This window comes from Emys orbicularis, chromosome 1, assembly GCF_028017835.1.
Source record: "Emys orbicularis isolate rEmyOrb1 chromosome 1, rEmyOrb1.hap1, whole genome shotgun sequence".
NCBI classification, from domain to species: Eukaryota; Metazoa; Chordata; order Testudines; family Emydidae; genus Emys; species Emys orbicularis.
The window spans coordinates 372,602,603-372,617,090 of NC_088683.1; the positions used below are offsets into that span (position 1 = coordinate 372,602,603).

At 43.7% G+C, this 14,488-nt stretch overlaps 1 protein-coding gene across 1 annotated transcript; it reads right to left on the reverse strand.

Moving 5' to 3' along the window:
• Positions 1 to 1,671: 1,671 nt before the first annotated feature.
• On the reverse strand, positions 1,672 to 2,751 carry LOC135874027 (olfactory receptor 52R1-like). Its single transcript, XM_065398713.1, has one exon. It carries the CDS (start codon positions 2,749 to 2,751, stop codon positions 1,672 to 1,674), a length of 1,080 nt encoding a protein of 359 aa, XP_065254785.1.
• Between the last annotated feature and the right edge of the window lie 11,737 nt (positions 2,752 to 14,488).

Below are 14,488 nucleotides of genomic sequence, written 5' to 3' on the forward strand. Positions count from 1 at the left end.
TGCCTCTTCTGTTCGGGGGCACACTTTCCAAGAGAGAGTCAAACCTTCTCCCTGACCCCAAACCTGTGATGCTTCCTTCAGGGAAGCCTGGCTGGGTCACTTCTGGAACAAGTGCACTCAGGGAAACACAGAGGGCAGAACAGCCAGATTTGGGTGAAGAGAACATCTTGTGGACACCTCCCTGCCCAGCTGCACTTACCTTCCACTCACAGTCCCCTAGCTACCATGTAGCATCCATGTAGCAACTCCAGTTTTCCTGTCACGGTTAGACACCCACAGGGCAGCTGTGTTTGGGTCCCGCACAGAGGTCCCATATGCTTTTAAGTCTCAGCACTATTCAGGCCCTGCCTCTGACTTTGGGATTCTAGGCCCACTCTCAGGGTGCAGCTTCTGTTCTAGCACCTCACTCTGGGAATGGAGAGCTGTGTGCCAAGGCCCAGAGACTAGTTTTGGCCTGGGTCCCCAGATTCTCCAATTGCTTCAGCACACCCATCCCAGAACTCCCCTTTGGGCGCACTCTGTTTCCAGTTTCTCTCTATTGGGTCACAAGATTTTTAAAGCAAACAAACCCGGGCCTTGCAAAAGGGGTTGCTAATACAATTCATCTACTTTAGACAGCACAAGCGATACCCAGATCCAGGTAAACACAATATGACACCTGCAAGCCATTCCCTGCCTCTGTGTCCTCACCGCCCTGGAGCATTTTTTCGGATTTGGTCAGAGCCCTCCATGACATCCAGGGTCCACCTCCTGGAACTGATGGCTTCTCCTCCAGTTGGAGTCTGTCTCTCTGCTGCAGCCCTAAGCCCTAAACCAAAGATCTCTCTCTGCCACCTTTGTGCCTCTCTCCTGCCCCAGCTTCGTCTGACTCATCCAGTCTCTGTGTGTTTAAAGGGCTGGACCAACTCCCCTTCTCTCTGTTCCCTCTGGAGAAAATTGGTTTTACTCCTTTCTTCTGCCTGGGTGAGGTATTCTTTAATGACCAATTTATTTATAGACTGATGCCTACGAGCACAAGGCATGTGAGTGAAGAGTACAGGAAAAGCCCAAAGGCATAAGGTTCGTACAAGCAAACATGAGTTTATAGGGTTTCCACTCATCTGGGTTTTACCCAGACAGTCCAGTTTTTGGCTTATGTGTCTGTGTGCCATTTAGGGTTCCCAGGTAACCAGTTTTCAACCAGAAAGTCAGGTCAAAAAGGGAAACTGGCAGTGTCCAGTTACTGCAGGGTTGGGGGAGATGGCAGGTCATTAACTCATGCCACCCCTACTCATCGGAGGCTGCTTCCTACCAGCAGGCAGACTGTTTTTCAGGCTGCAGCAGCTCCTTTGCCAGCCCTGGAGCAGAGGTAGCACACCTGGGGTGGAGAGGAAGCTGGAGACAATCTAGAGAGTGACGGGGAAGGCAGGAGAGGAGCGATCAACAGGAGTGTGACCTTGGGGGAAAGGGCGCAGAAGTGGGAGGAGTCTCGAGGTGAGATGTGCAGCAGGGGTGGGGATTGGAGGAAGGAGTCGGGCAGCATCTCAGGGGTCCAGTTAACAGAAATTGGAAAGGTGGCATCCCTATGAGTTAATGAATTGTACATAGATCGATTCCCCAGTTTGGCACACAGACACAGCACAATAAGGTCAGGAAAGGGCTTAATGTCACTTTCACTCTCCAGACAGTGATTCAGGGAAGAGGGATCAGCCCAATGTCAGCAACCAGCTCTGCGTGGAACTCAGTCTGAGAGCCAGAGCACCAGGAGAAAACTTTCATCCCTTTATGAGTAACAACCCGGAGGAGCCTGTCCCGGATCTGTCTGGTCCTTACACCGTAGATGACTGGGTTTAGCATGGGGGGCACCAGAAGGTACATGTTGGCAACGAGAATGTGGAAATGCAGGGGCACATTGTGGCCAAACCGGTGTGTGAGGAAGGAGAAGAGAGCTGGGATATAAAAGGCTAAGATAACACAGAGGTGGGAGACGCAGGTCCCAAAAGTCTTGAGCCGGGCTTCCTTTGTGGGGAGTCTGAAGATGGCCCTGAGGATCTCGGTATAGGACAAGGCAATACAAAACACATCCAGACCAGTGACCAAGAAGGCCAGAAAGAGGCCGTAGTAACTACTGACACGGATGTCAGCACAGGCCAGCTTCAACACAGCCATGTGTTCACAGTATGAGTGGTGGATGATGTTGGTTCTGCAATATGGCCACTGCCTTGCCAGGAAAGGATAGGGCAGTATGAACATGCCGCCACGGAGCACCACGGCAAGGCCGATCTTGGCCACCAAAGGGTTAGTCAGGGTGGTGGAATGTCTCAGAGGATCACAGATGGCCACATAACGATCAAAAGCCATGGCCACAAAGATCCCAGACTCCATCGCTAAAAAGCAGTGAATGAAGTACATCTGGGTGAGGCAGGCACTGAAATCGATCTCCCTGGAATTGAACCAAAAGATGCTAAGTGTTTTGGGCAGGGTGGACGTAGACAGGACGAGGTCGGTGACGGCCAGCATGCAGAGGAAATAGTACATGGGCCCATGGAGGGTTGGCTCCATCTTCACAATGAACAGGATGGTGAAGTTCCCCAAGATGGCTATGGTGTACATGGTGCAGAAAGGGATGGAGATCCAGACATACGCTGCCTCCAGGCCAGGAATGCCCAGCAGGATGAAGGTGGAGGGATTGGTGAAGTCGGTTGTGTTGGAATCTGACATGGAGTAGGGGAGATGGTGTCCAACGCTGAGGCACAATGTTGTCTCCTGCATATACCGTACTTTCCCCTGACTTCCTGTATGTGCCTAGGGTGATGGTCACAGTACAAATGCCTGGTGGAGAGACAAAGTTAATATGAGACACTACATGCACTACTGGAGGCTGTTGTCCTGGGTGAAGCAGATTGGTCTCTCTTCACACACCAAAAAATGCCATTTTCATTACTCAGATAAATGAATTATGAACAACTGACCCTTCTAATGCCAATTCCATATTGCATTGTGCTCCCTGTAACAAGAATTCCTACATGTCTTGTTTGGGAAAACTTAACAGGCACCAGCAGGAAACACAAGTGTGGATACTGGTTATCCATCATTGTTGCAATGAAACCCAGGTTAGAGAATCCATGCTGTAGGGAGTTCCCCATTAACCCAGTTGTTCAACATCTGAGTGGAAAAAATCTAAACCTTTCCCAGACATGTGCCAGTGAGAAACATCTCAGCTAGAACACACCTCAGGGAAAAGACCTGGGTGTCATTGTTAGCAGCTCCATGGAAACACCTGCTCATTCACAGCAGTGGCAAAACGTGATAACGTTAGAATGCCTTAGGAATGGGATGGAGAATAACCTGCTCTGGACATGCGCTCAGTTTTGGTCACCCAGTCTTTATAAAGGTATCACCAATAGAAAGGGGGTTTCTGAAGCAGTCTGTGAGAATGGAGGAGGCTACCATATGTGGACAGACTGAAAAGTCTGGGTCTGTTTAGTTTAGAGAAAAGACCAATCGGGTGGCATATGAAAGAGGAGAGCAAAATAAAGACTGGAAGTGATTACATTCAAATCAACAGAGAACAGTTCTTAGCCAAAAGTATTTGTAGCTCCTCAGTGCTTCAAATGGGCTAATTCCCCAAAGCTGAGGCAAACTACCAGAAAAAGTGATTGGGAGGAAAAATTCGGAGAGAAAAAATGGGAAGGAAAATTGGGAGTTCTTTAAGAAGAATGTATTAGATAGCCAAAAAGCCATGGTTCCACAGTCAAGAAAGTGGACAGTTTTTGCTAAAAACACAATTCAGTGGCAAAGGAAAGACAGCAATTCGGGGGTGGGGGGGCAGGGAGGCAATATATAACAAATGGGGAAAAGGTAAAATGTATAGCCAGGATACAAATTGAAGTTACGAAAATTGATAAGGGATGTTAAAGACATATATTCAGAAGAAAATCCTAGAAAAAGTGTAGGCCAATTCCTAGAGGGAGAAAGGAAACTTGCTAATGTCACAGAAAAGGTAGACGTGTTCTAGAAACATTTTTGTACTGCATTTGGAAAGAAAACGTTCAAGAAATAGTTTTGTTCTGCATTCTGAAAGAAGCAATATCAGGTAATCATAGTTTTTATTTAGAAAAACTGGACGAGAAGCTGGATATGAGTTAACAGTGTGCTCTTGTTGCCAAGAAGGCTAACGGCATTTTGGGCTGTATAAGTAGGGGCATTGCCAGCAGATTGAGGAACGTGATCGTTCCCCTTTATTCGACATTGGTGAGGCCTCATCTGGAGTACTGTGTCCAGTTTTGGGCCCCACACTATAAGAAGGATGTGGAAAAATTTGAAAGATTCCAGCGGAGAGCACATGACTTATGAGGAGAGGCTGAGGAAACTGGGATTGTTTAGTCTCCAGAAGAGAAGAGTGAGGGGGGGATTTGATAGCTGCTTTCAACTACCTAAAAAGGGGTTCCAAGGAGGATGGATCTAGACTGTTCTCAGTGGTAGCAGATACCAGAACAAGGAGTAATGGTCTCAAGTTGCAGTGGGGGAGGTTTAGGTTGGATATTAGGAAAAACCTTTTCACTAGGAGGGTGGTGAAGCACTGGAATGGGTTACCTAGGGAGGTGGTGGAATCTCCTTCCTTGGAGGTTTTTAAGGCCTGGCTTGAAAAAGCCCTGGCTGGGATGATTTAGTTGGGAATTGGTCCTGCTTTGAGCAGGGGGTTGGACTAGATGACCTCCTGAGGTCCCTTCCAACCCTGATATTCTATGATTCTATGATTCTATATCACATGTGATGATGAAATACTTTCTAGCCTATTAGCAGTCAAGGAGGATGTTAAACAGCATCAACAGGAGAACCTTAGAGTTACGAACACCAGAGTTATGAACTGACCACATCTCATTGGAACCAGAAGTACACAATCAGGCAGCAGCAGCCGAACCAAAAAAAAAAAAAAGTGAATACAGAACAGTTCTGTGTTAAACATAAAGTATTTTTAAAAAAGGGAAAATTTAAAAATAGATTTTACAAAGTAGGAAACAATGGAAAAGCTGGAATGGGATTAGTTTAAAAAAAAGTCTAGGAATATAATTAATGCCAATCAACAACATGGTTTATGGAAAACAGGTCTTCTCAAATAAAATTGATTACAGCCTTGTACAGAGAGTACACATTTGGCTGAACAAGGGAACCATGGATATGAAATAGATTTTGATTTCTCGGAGGCATTTGATTTAGTAGGAGAAAACGTTCAGATAAAAATATAAACACTATACAATATCAGTATAACACCCATAAAATGGACTAAAAACTGATTAACTGACATATCTAAGAAGGCAGTTGACAAAGGGGCCATTGTCAGTGAACGAGGCTGTTCCTAGTTGGGTTTTGCAGGGATCAGTTCTAGGCTTGATGCTATTCAATATTTTCATCAGTGATCATAGAATCATAGAATATCAGGGTTGGAAGGGACCTCAGGAGGTCATCTAGTCCCACCCCCTGCTCAAAGCAGGACCAACCCCAACTAAAACATCTCGGCCAGGACTTTGTCAAACCTGACCTTAAAACCTCTAAGGAAGGAGATTCCACCACCTCCCTAGGTAACTCATTCCAGTGCTTCACCACCCTCCTAGTGAAAAAGTTTTTCCTAATATCCAACCTAAACCTCCCCAACTGCAACTTGAGACCATTACTCCTTGTTCTGTCATCGGGTACCACTGAGAACAGTCTAGATCCATCCTCTTTGGAACCCCCTTTCAGGTAGTTGAAAGCAGCTTTCAAATCCCCCCTCGTTCTTCTCTTCTGGAGACTAAACAATCCCAGTTCCCTCAGCCTCTCCTCATAAGTCATGTGCTCCAGCCCCCTAATCATTTTTGTTGCCCTCCGCTGGACTCTTTCCAATTTTTCCACATCCTTCTTGTAGTGTGGGGTCCAAAACTGGACATGGAACTCCAGATGAGGCCTCACCAATATCGAATAGAGGGGAAAGATCACGTCCCTCGATCTGCTGGTAATGCCCTTACTTATGCAGCCCAAAATGCCATTAGCCTTCTTGGCAACAAGGGCACACTGTCGACTCATATCCAGCTTCTCGTCCACTGTAACCCCTAGGTCCTTTTCTGCAGAACTGCTGCCTAGCCATTTGGTCCCTAGTCTGTAGCTGTGCATGGGATTCTTCCGTCCTAACTGCAGGACTCTGCACATGTCCTTGTTGAACCTCATCAGATTTCTCTTGGTCCAATCCTCTAATTTGTCTAGGTCCCTCTGTATCCTATCCCTACCCTCCAGCATATCTACCACTCCTCCCAGTTTACTGTCATCTGCAAACTTGCTGAGGGTGCAGTCCATGCCATCCCCCTGATCATTAATGAAGATATTGAACAAAACCGGCGCCAGGACCAACCCTTGGGGCACTCCGCTTGAAATGGGCTGCCAACTAGACATGGAGCCATTGATTAATACATGTTGAGTCCGATGATGTAGCCAGCTTTCTATCCACTTTATAGTCCATTTATCCAGCCTATACTTCTTTAACTTGCTGGCAAGAGTACTGTGGGAGACCGTATCAAAAGCTTTGCTAAAGTCAAGGAATAACACATCCACTGCTTTCCCCTCATCCACAGAGCCAGTTATCGCCTCATAGAAGGCAATTAGGTTAGTCAGGCATGATTTGCCCTTGGTGAATCCATGCTGACTGTTCCTGATCACTTTCCTCTCCTCTAAGTGCTTCAGAATTGATTCCTTGAGGACCTGCTCCATGATTTTTCCAGGGACTGAGGTGAGGCTGACTGGCCTGTAGTTCCCCGGATCCTCCTCATTCCCTTTTTTAAAGATGGGCACTACATTGGCCTTTTTCCAGTCATCCGGATGTGGAAGGAAATATAAAATCACTGCAGATAAAATTTGTGGATGGCCCAAGGATTGGCAGAGTGGTTACAATGTGGAGGTCAGGGCAGGCACACCGATTGGTCTTGAGCGTTTGGTGAGCTGGGCCCATGAAAACAAAATGCAAAGTTATCCTCTCAGAACAGGAAATCCAGGCTCGACCCACGGACTAGGGCACTGTATTATGGAACACAGGGACCCTGAAAAGAATAAAATAAATTAATGGAGATATCCCATCTCCTAGATTTGGAAGGTCATTGAGTCCAGCCCCCTGCCTTTACTAGCAGGACCAAGTACTGATTTTGTGCCAATCCCTAAGTGGCCTCTTCAAGGATTGAACTCACAACCCTGGGTTTAGGAGGCCAATGCTCAAACCACTGAGCTATCCCTCCCCCCAATTTAGGGGCCACTGTGGGCAGCCCACTCATCGTGAGCTCCCAGGGCAATGCTGTGGCCAAAAGGGCTGATGAGATCCTTGGATACACAAACAGGGGGTTGGTGAGTTGGAGCAGGGGAAGTATTTTACCTATGTACATGGCATTGGTGAAACCGACTGCATCCAGTTTCGGGATCCACATTTCAAAAAGGATGTTGAAAAATTGGAGAGGGTGCAGAAAAGAGCCACAAAAATGATTTGAGGCTGGGGAAAATGCTTGACAGTGATAGACTTAAAGAGCTTCATCTATTTATCTTGTCAAAAAAATGATCAAGTGAGACTTTCAGAGGAGAAAACTGTAGGTAATAATGGGCTCTCTAATCTAGCAGAGAAAGACAGAGTAAGACTCAATGTCTGGAGGGTGAAGCCAGACAAATTACAGGTGGAAATAAGGCCAAATTTTTAGCACTGAGGGTGATTAACATTTGGAACAAAGTTTCATGGATGGTTTAGACACAACAAATCCTAGATGACCCTTGCAGTCGCTTCTAACCCTGTTGCTCTACGATTCCATGATATAAAATCCTAGTGTAGACCCGGCCTTAGTCAAACACAAGCCATGGAGCTCAATGCAGGCATAAATGGGTAAAATGTAATGGTCTGTGTTATATGGGAGGACAGACTTGATGATCTAATGGTGCCTTCTGACCTTAAAGCCTATGAAAGTAGATCAGGCATTTATATTTACTGTGTCTCACAACACACAAAAAAGGGAAAATTCAATTACATTGGCAATCTGTACATATAACACTGAGAAAAGAAAATTGTTTACAGATAATCCATATTTGGCCAATGGAACTCCTTGTCACAGACATTCTGGAACAAAGAGTGTAGGTCAATGGTTCCAAACTTTAACAACCCGCGAACCCCTTTCACTAAAATGTCAAGTCTCGCGAACCCCCTCCTAAAAATTAATATTTCCAGGGATTTTCTCCTTTACCTGAGTATAAATTATAAAAGCAGTGATCTTGGAAATATAAAATTGTGTTTATGATACGCTTATTACACACTATTATTAATTATTATTTATCATTACAGTAATTTTATTACATTATGAAAATGGCAATACTCTTCCAAGATCTCACTTTTATAGCTTGTATCACTTTGATTAAACCTGTTATAAGACAAAGCTCCTATGTTTCATCAAGGAGTATCAGATGTGAAACAGCATGAAGGTATTTAAGAAGCCAACTCAAAGAGTTCCTCCTACACAAGCATTCAGGTTTTGAGCAGTCCAGGCAAACAACACACATTACAACAAAGCTTAAACTTGTTCTTCATAATAATTTAAAAACAACACTAGCAGCCTATTTAATTTTTAAAAACAGCAAAAATATCCACCTCTCTTTCTATTTCATATAAGAAGTCTTGAAGTTGTGATAGATATGCTTGCTTTGATCTGCTTAGCTCTTGGAAGTCCAGGGGCTCCAGGCTGTTGGCCCCATGCTGTCTGGGGTCCCTAGGGACAGCTCTGTCCACCATTAGGGAATTTTTGCACAAGAACCCCCTGTAACATTTCGCAAACCCCCAGGGTTCACGAACCCCAGTTTGGGAACCACTGGCCTAGGTGAATGGGATTCACAAATCAATTCTCCATTGTATTTGGTGCTGGTAGCAGCACTGTTAGTTAAGTCTGTCTGAGACCTTCAATTAGAAGATGTCATTTTCAGTTTGTTATAAATTTGCCAAACTTTAAGCCTTTGGACTGCGATTTCCCACGCTGGGTGTCTGTTTCTAGCTTAATTGTTTTCTTGAAAGTTTCAGGCATAACAGTTCAGCCAACTTCTGGAATGAAGCTAGGAGACAAGATGACTTGTCCATGTTTAAAAATTCTTATAATTGTTTCAGAGAGGAGCCCTAGAACCTCCATGCTTTCCAGCAGATAAAAGTCAGATAACAGCCCTGTCCTTCCCCTTCCCCATGCCCTTAAGAGCCAGAGCCCTGAAATGCAAGAGCAGGAGGTGACAGTGTCTGTGCGTTAACACACACCTGGCTCCTGAGGTTTTTAATCAGTTCTTACTCCAAGGGCAGTTTTGCCTCAGTGAGGTCTGGGGGGGAGGGATAGCTCAGTGGTTATGAGTATTGGCCTGCTAAACCCAGGGCTGTGAGTTCAATCCTTGAGGGGGCCACTTGGGGATCTGGGGCAAAATCAGTACTTGGTCCTGCTAGTGAAGGCAGGGGGCTGGACTCAATGACCTTTCAAGGTCCCTTCCAGTTCTAGGAGATGGGATATCTCCATTTAAAAAAAAAAAAAGTACAGGCCATGGCCTCAGAATTTGGCCCTGTATTGTACATCTACTAACATCTGTAGTCCTGAAGTGTTATACTTAAGAAGCAACCCAAAATACCATAAATCTACTGTCACAATAGAAATTGTGTTTTGTGTTCTATGTTTTGTCTTGTGTTGTTTGTCTTGTTGCTAGCACTGTTGTGTATTAAATACTGCCAAAAAAATCCTCAAATAGCAAACACCATATTAAAAAAAATGGTTTTGAACTAAATATTATAAATACTATAAACCTAAAAGTAATTAAAAATAAATTAAGCTCTCTGTCCCAGCTACAAAACAACCTAATACAAAAACAAATACAAATAAAAAACCATACTGCTATAGCTATAAAATGTACTAAAATGCAGATACTTGCTTTGTCCACCGTGGAACACAAAATGTTTTAAGTAATATCCAAAAACACTAATGTTTGAATACACTTGCTAAAGCAAAAAAAAATCAATGCAGTATGTTTCTAGCATAGTAAGGCCAGACCTTTTAATTAAAAAAAACTGTTGTTAAAATCACACACCAACGGGCTCTAAAAGCAAAAAATATACCTTGAGTCATGGGACCCTTTTGGCTACCCCAGACCTTGAGCCAGTGGGCTAAAAAAAAAAAAGCTATTGGACACCAAAGGTTGTTCCGAATGGACTCCCCCAAAGTGGGTGTGCTTGTCCTGGCCTCTTGCTTCTAAGCCCTGTAGTAAAAACATTTCACTAAAATCCTGTATATAAAATAAATTAAATAATAAAACCAAAGTACTGTATAATGGGCTATGTATATGTGTTAATTCTTAAAAAAAAAGTTAAAAAAATAAAAATATTAGCAACCCACCAATAAACAAATATAGATATAATGTAAATACTGTGTTTACCAATAATCACATTTACTACTTGCCACAACCAAAAAAATCTCATTTTACTATAAGCACTAATTTAGCTAAGTTTTCTATCAATCTTAGCATTAAATAGCAAAAAATTACCAATCATGTATTAAAAAATCAAAAATAACACAATTCCTAAAACAAACAAAAAAGCAATGTAAAAAACCAAACCATTCATATTATACACCTCTACCTCAATATAACGCTGTCCTCGGGAGCCAAAAAATCTTACCGCGTTATAGGTGAAAGCATGTTATATCGAACTTGCTTTGATCTGCCGGAGTGCGCAGCCCCACCGCCCCGGAGCACTGCTTTACCCCGTTATCTCTGAATTCGTGTTATATTGGGTCGCGTTACATCAAGGTAGAGGTGTACATGCAAACAAAAACATATTAAAAATTACCACTGCAAAAAACCAAACAGCTTACTATTAACATAACATATTTTCTAAATGGTCTTCCACAACTACTATCTGTAATATTACACCCCCTAATTATTTGGGTTTTAAATTATATTTGTTTAATCAAAATGTTTTAAATGTGCTATTAAATAAAACAAATGTATGCAAAGCTAAAGCCACAGGCCCAAATCACATCCCAGTATTTTCTATTATGCAAACTAAATAAAAAGTAACACTGGCAATTAATAATCTTAGTGTCAAAAGGGGGACATGTAGGAGCAGGATTTTATATTTGTACCATAAGAATTAATACATGATTTGATCATCCTGCCAGCCACCCCTTTTGAATAGCAGAGAGGAATGACCCTCTGGGACATTAGTAGAAATGCATCTGACAGACTGCCAGTGTCTGTACTTATGTTAAGGCAGGGACAGACCAGAACAATCCTTATGACTAATTATGGTCACCTGTTTGTTTTAGGATAAGTTATAATGTCTACTATGGTTTCCTATATGTATTAGAAATTAAGCACTCTAGTTAAATATAAATTTCTTTCTTTTAAGGTTCAGTAAGTAAGAGACAGAATCTTGTATTGTGTCTATGTTAAGAAAATTAGAGAAATGTTGACGGCCCGGGCCACAATGGGAATTGTTTTAATTACAAAATTTAGTAAGGTTTAATTTACAATGCCTTTCTTGCTCAATATAAAAACTGCTGTATACCTTTTGAAGGTCTCCATAAAAGACTGTTTGTGTAAATGAGGAATGCATGCATCAGGAAAAAATAAGGCGTGAAGGCCATTGTTAACCAAATGGTCGAAAAAGGAGGAGCAAAGACACTTATCAAAACGTATTGACGCCAAAGAACTATCAACGCGCATCCATGATTGAGAAAGGGCAGATTGAGAACCCTGAGGTGAAGGCTGACACCCTTAAAGACAATTATTTAAATCAAATCTGGAACAGAATGACCCTCTCGGAGGTGTTTTAAAATGTTAACATCAAAAAATAACACCAATTAAGGAGTAACCGGTCACAAACTGACACAGCAAAATCCATAAACTTCAACACAACAAAAAGGACTATAAGAACAGGATGCTTGGCCATGGGACTTTGGGTTCGTCTTGCCACACTCCAGAAGCATCAAATCGCGACCGACAGAGCCCTGCTCCCCTCTGCAACCAATCTGGCTGGCCACTAGATTAATCCAGACTCTGAACTGGTAACTATAAACATCAACTGGCGGAACTATGTGCATGGGGTGTGTGTGTGTGTGTGTGTGTAAATAAAAAGCATATGCTAACTGTCGTATTCTCAATAAAAGCGGCGTGCTGCCTTCTCCCCTATAAAGATCCCATGTGATTCTTATAAGTATAACAGAAGGATCCCCTGTGCCACTGAAATGCAGCTGCCTCAGGGCTGGAGGCCATCAGCTGGGGCAGGGGGAACTGCAAAGAGGGCCCTGGGATGTTTATTGACTTTGCATAGTTGAAAGGACCATAGACCTATTCTGTATCCCATTATGCACACATCATGCTGGGTTTGTTAAGCAGCAAGGGACAGATACCTGTGAATTCTGAGACCGAAGTGTCTTCCCTGGGAATCCTCCTCAGGTAGCCGTGTCTCTCACCCCAGCATCTGCAGCAACATCCTGCGGCAAGAGCTGACACAGGCGTGTGCACTGTTTATTATATAGCTCTGTGCAATCCCAGTGGGGATCACTCAGTGTCTAGGGGAGAAGGGGCATGTGACTGCACACAGGATGGAGACTGGAGACACTCTAGCCAATGTCTATCTTTCCATGTCTGTGCTTCTGTGTTCTTTATCCAGCTTTCGGAGTAAACAGTAATTAAAGGACCTTCCCAAGGGCAGATGAGAACTCCTGTACTCTGCGCTGAGTCAGAGAGGAATTGGCTGCTCTGTGCATTTCTGTATATTTTAAAAAATTATAGTTGATTAGTAAGAATATAAGTTCTCCATAGGGCCTGATACCCTGTTAATATCCAGGATGGATGGATAGATAGTAGACAGACAGATCTGGAGAAAGATGCCTGATGGGAGACACAAACACTTTCTGCAGGTACACGGGGCTGTCGCTAAAGGATCAGAGATCAGTAATTCTCATCAGTAACTATTACCATACTATGCAGAATCTTTCACTGAAGGATCTTCAAAACACCCAGGAAAGGAAAGTCCCTATGAACATATCCCCATTATACAGATAGGCAACCTGAAGCACAGGGAGAGGTGACTTGGCCAAAGTCACACAGAGATTGAGTGGCAGGATGACCAACAGAACCCAGGAGTCCTGTGTGACTCGTTCCATCGCTGGGACCCCCTTGGGGACTGTCACTTGATGTGCTGAGATACCACTGAGCCTACCTTTCTGCCAGCATGGGCACCCCTTGCCTCTGACTTGAAAAGCCAAGCCCTCCAGGCCTCCACCAGCACAGGCACAGAGATAGGGCCACACCCCTCTGCAGGATACAGACGATGAGATCAGCTCAGCTCTGGGAAAGCTCATTTAAAGGCACTTGCCTCAGCATCCAAATGCACAACCTCAACAGGACCTGAACCTGTTCACCCTTTGTTCACCCTTTCTCAAAGTTAAGAGAGATATGCATAACTGCTTTGCCTCCCCCACCGGTAACAAATATTTACACCGGGTTTGTTAATAAACAAAAGTGAATTTATTAAGTATAAAAAGTAGGATTTAAGTGGTCGTAAGAGATAGCAGGCAGAACAAATCAGGTTACTAAGCAGAAATAGACAGAACGCACAAACAAAACTAGTCACTAAAAGCTGGTTACAAATAATAAGTTCTCACCCTAGATGTTGTTCTAATTATAATCTCTGCACAGAATCATAGAATCATAGAACTGGAAGGGACCTTGAGAGGTCATCAGGTCCAGTCCCCCGCACTCATGGTAGGACCAGCACCATCTAGACCAGCCTTTCCAGTATGGGTCCAGTCGTTCCTCCTTTTCAGCCTTAGATGTTTCCAGCAGTCATCTTGGGTGGTGTCCCAGAGGAGCACTGACAACATGGATGACCTCACTCCTCACCTTTAAATAGGATTTGCATAAGGCGGGAGTCCTTTGTTTCAGTTTGACCACCTCCCCCCTCTTCATGGAAAAGTACATGGTTTAAGATGGATTCCAGTATCAGGTGGCATGGTCACATGTCTCTGCAAGACGCCTGATAGCCCATTCCCACAGACTGACAGGAAAAACAAGTCCATTTACAGTTCATTGTTTTCTTGCTAATGGGCCATTAAGATTCTGAAGTACCATTAATGGCCCTCACTTAGCATTAATAACACAGGCTTATACCCCAAACTCCTAACTTGACCTACAAAGATTATACATGCATGCAAATGGGAAAATCATATTCAGTAGATTATAACTTTTCCAGTGATATCTTACTTGAGGTATTTCGCATAAAGCATATTCCAGTTATGTCATATTCATCAGCATATTTTCATAAAGCATATGGAATGCCCCGTCACATCCTGACTTCCCTTTCATGACCACAGTCTCTATGTCACACCAAGAGGGAAATGGACTCCAGCTCTGACAGGGGCTGTTCATTGGTGGGATGTAGAGGAAAGGCTGGAAAAGGGAGCCTGAGCCTTCACCATCCTCTCAAGGT

What these genes read in the sequence shown, in the direction of transcription:
- LOC135874027 (XM_065398713.1), bottom strand. Translation starts at nt 2,751, where the DNA reads ATGCAGGAGACAACATTGTGCCTCAGCGTTGGACACCATCTCCCCTAC.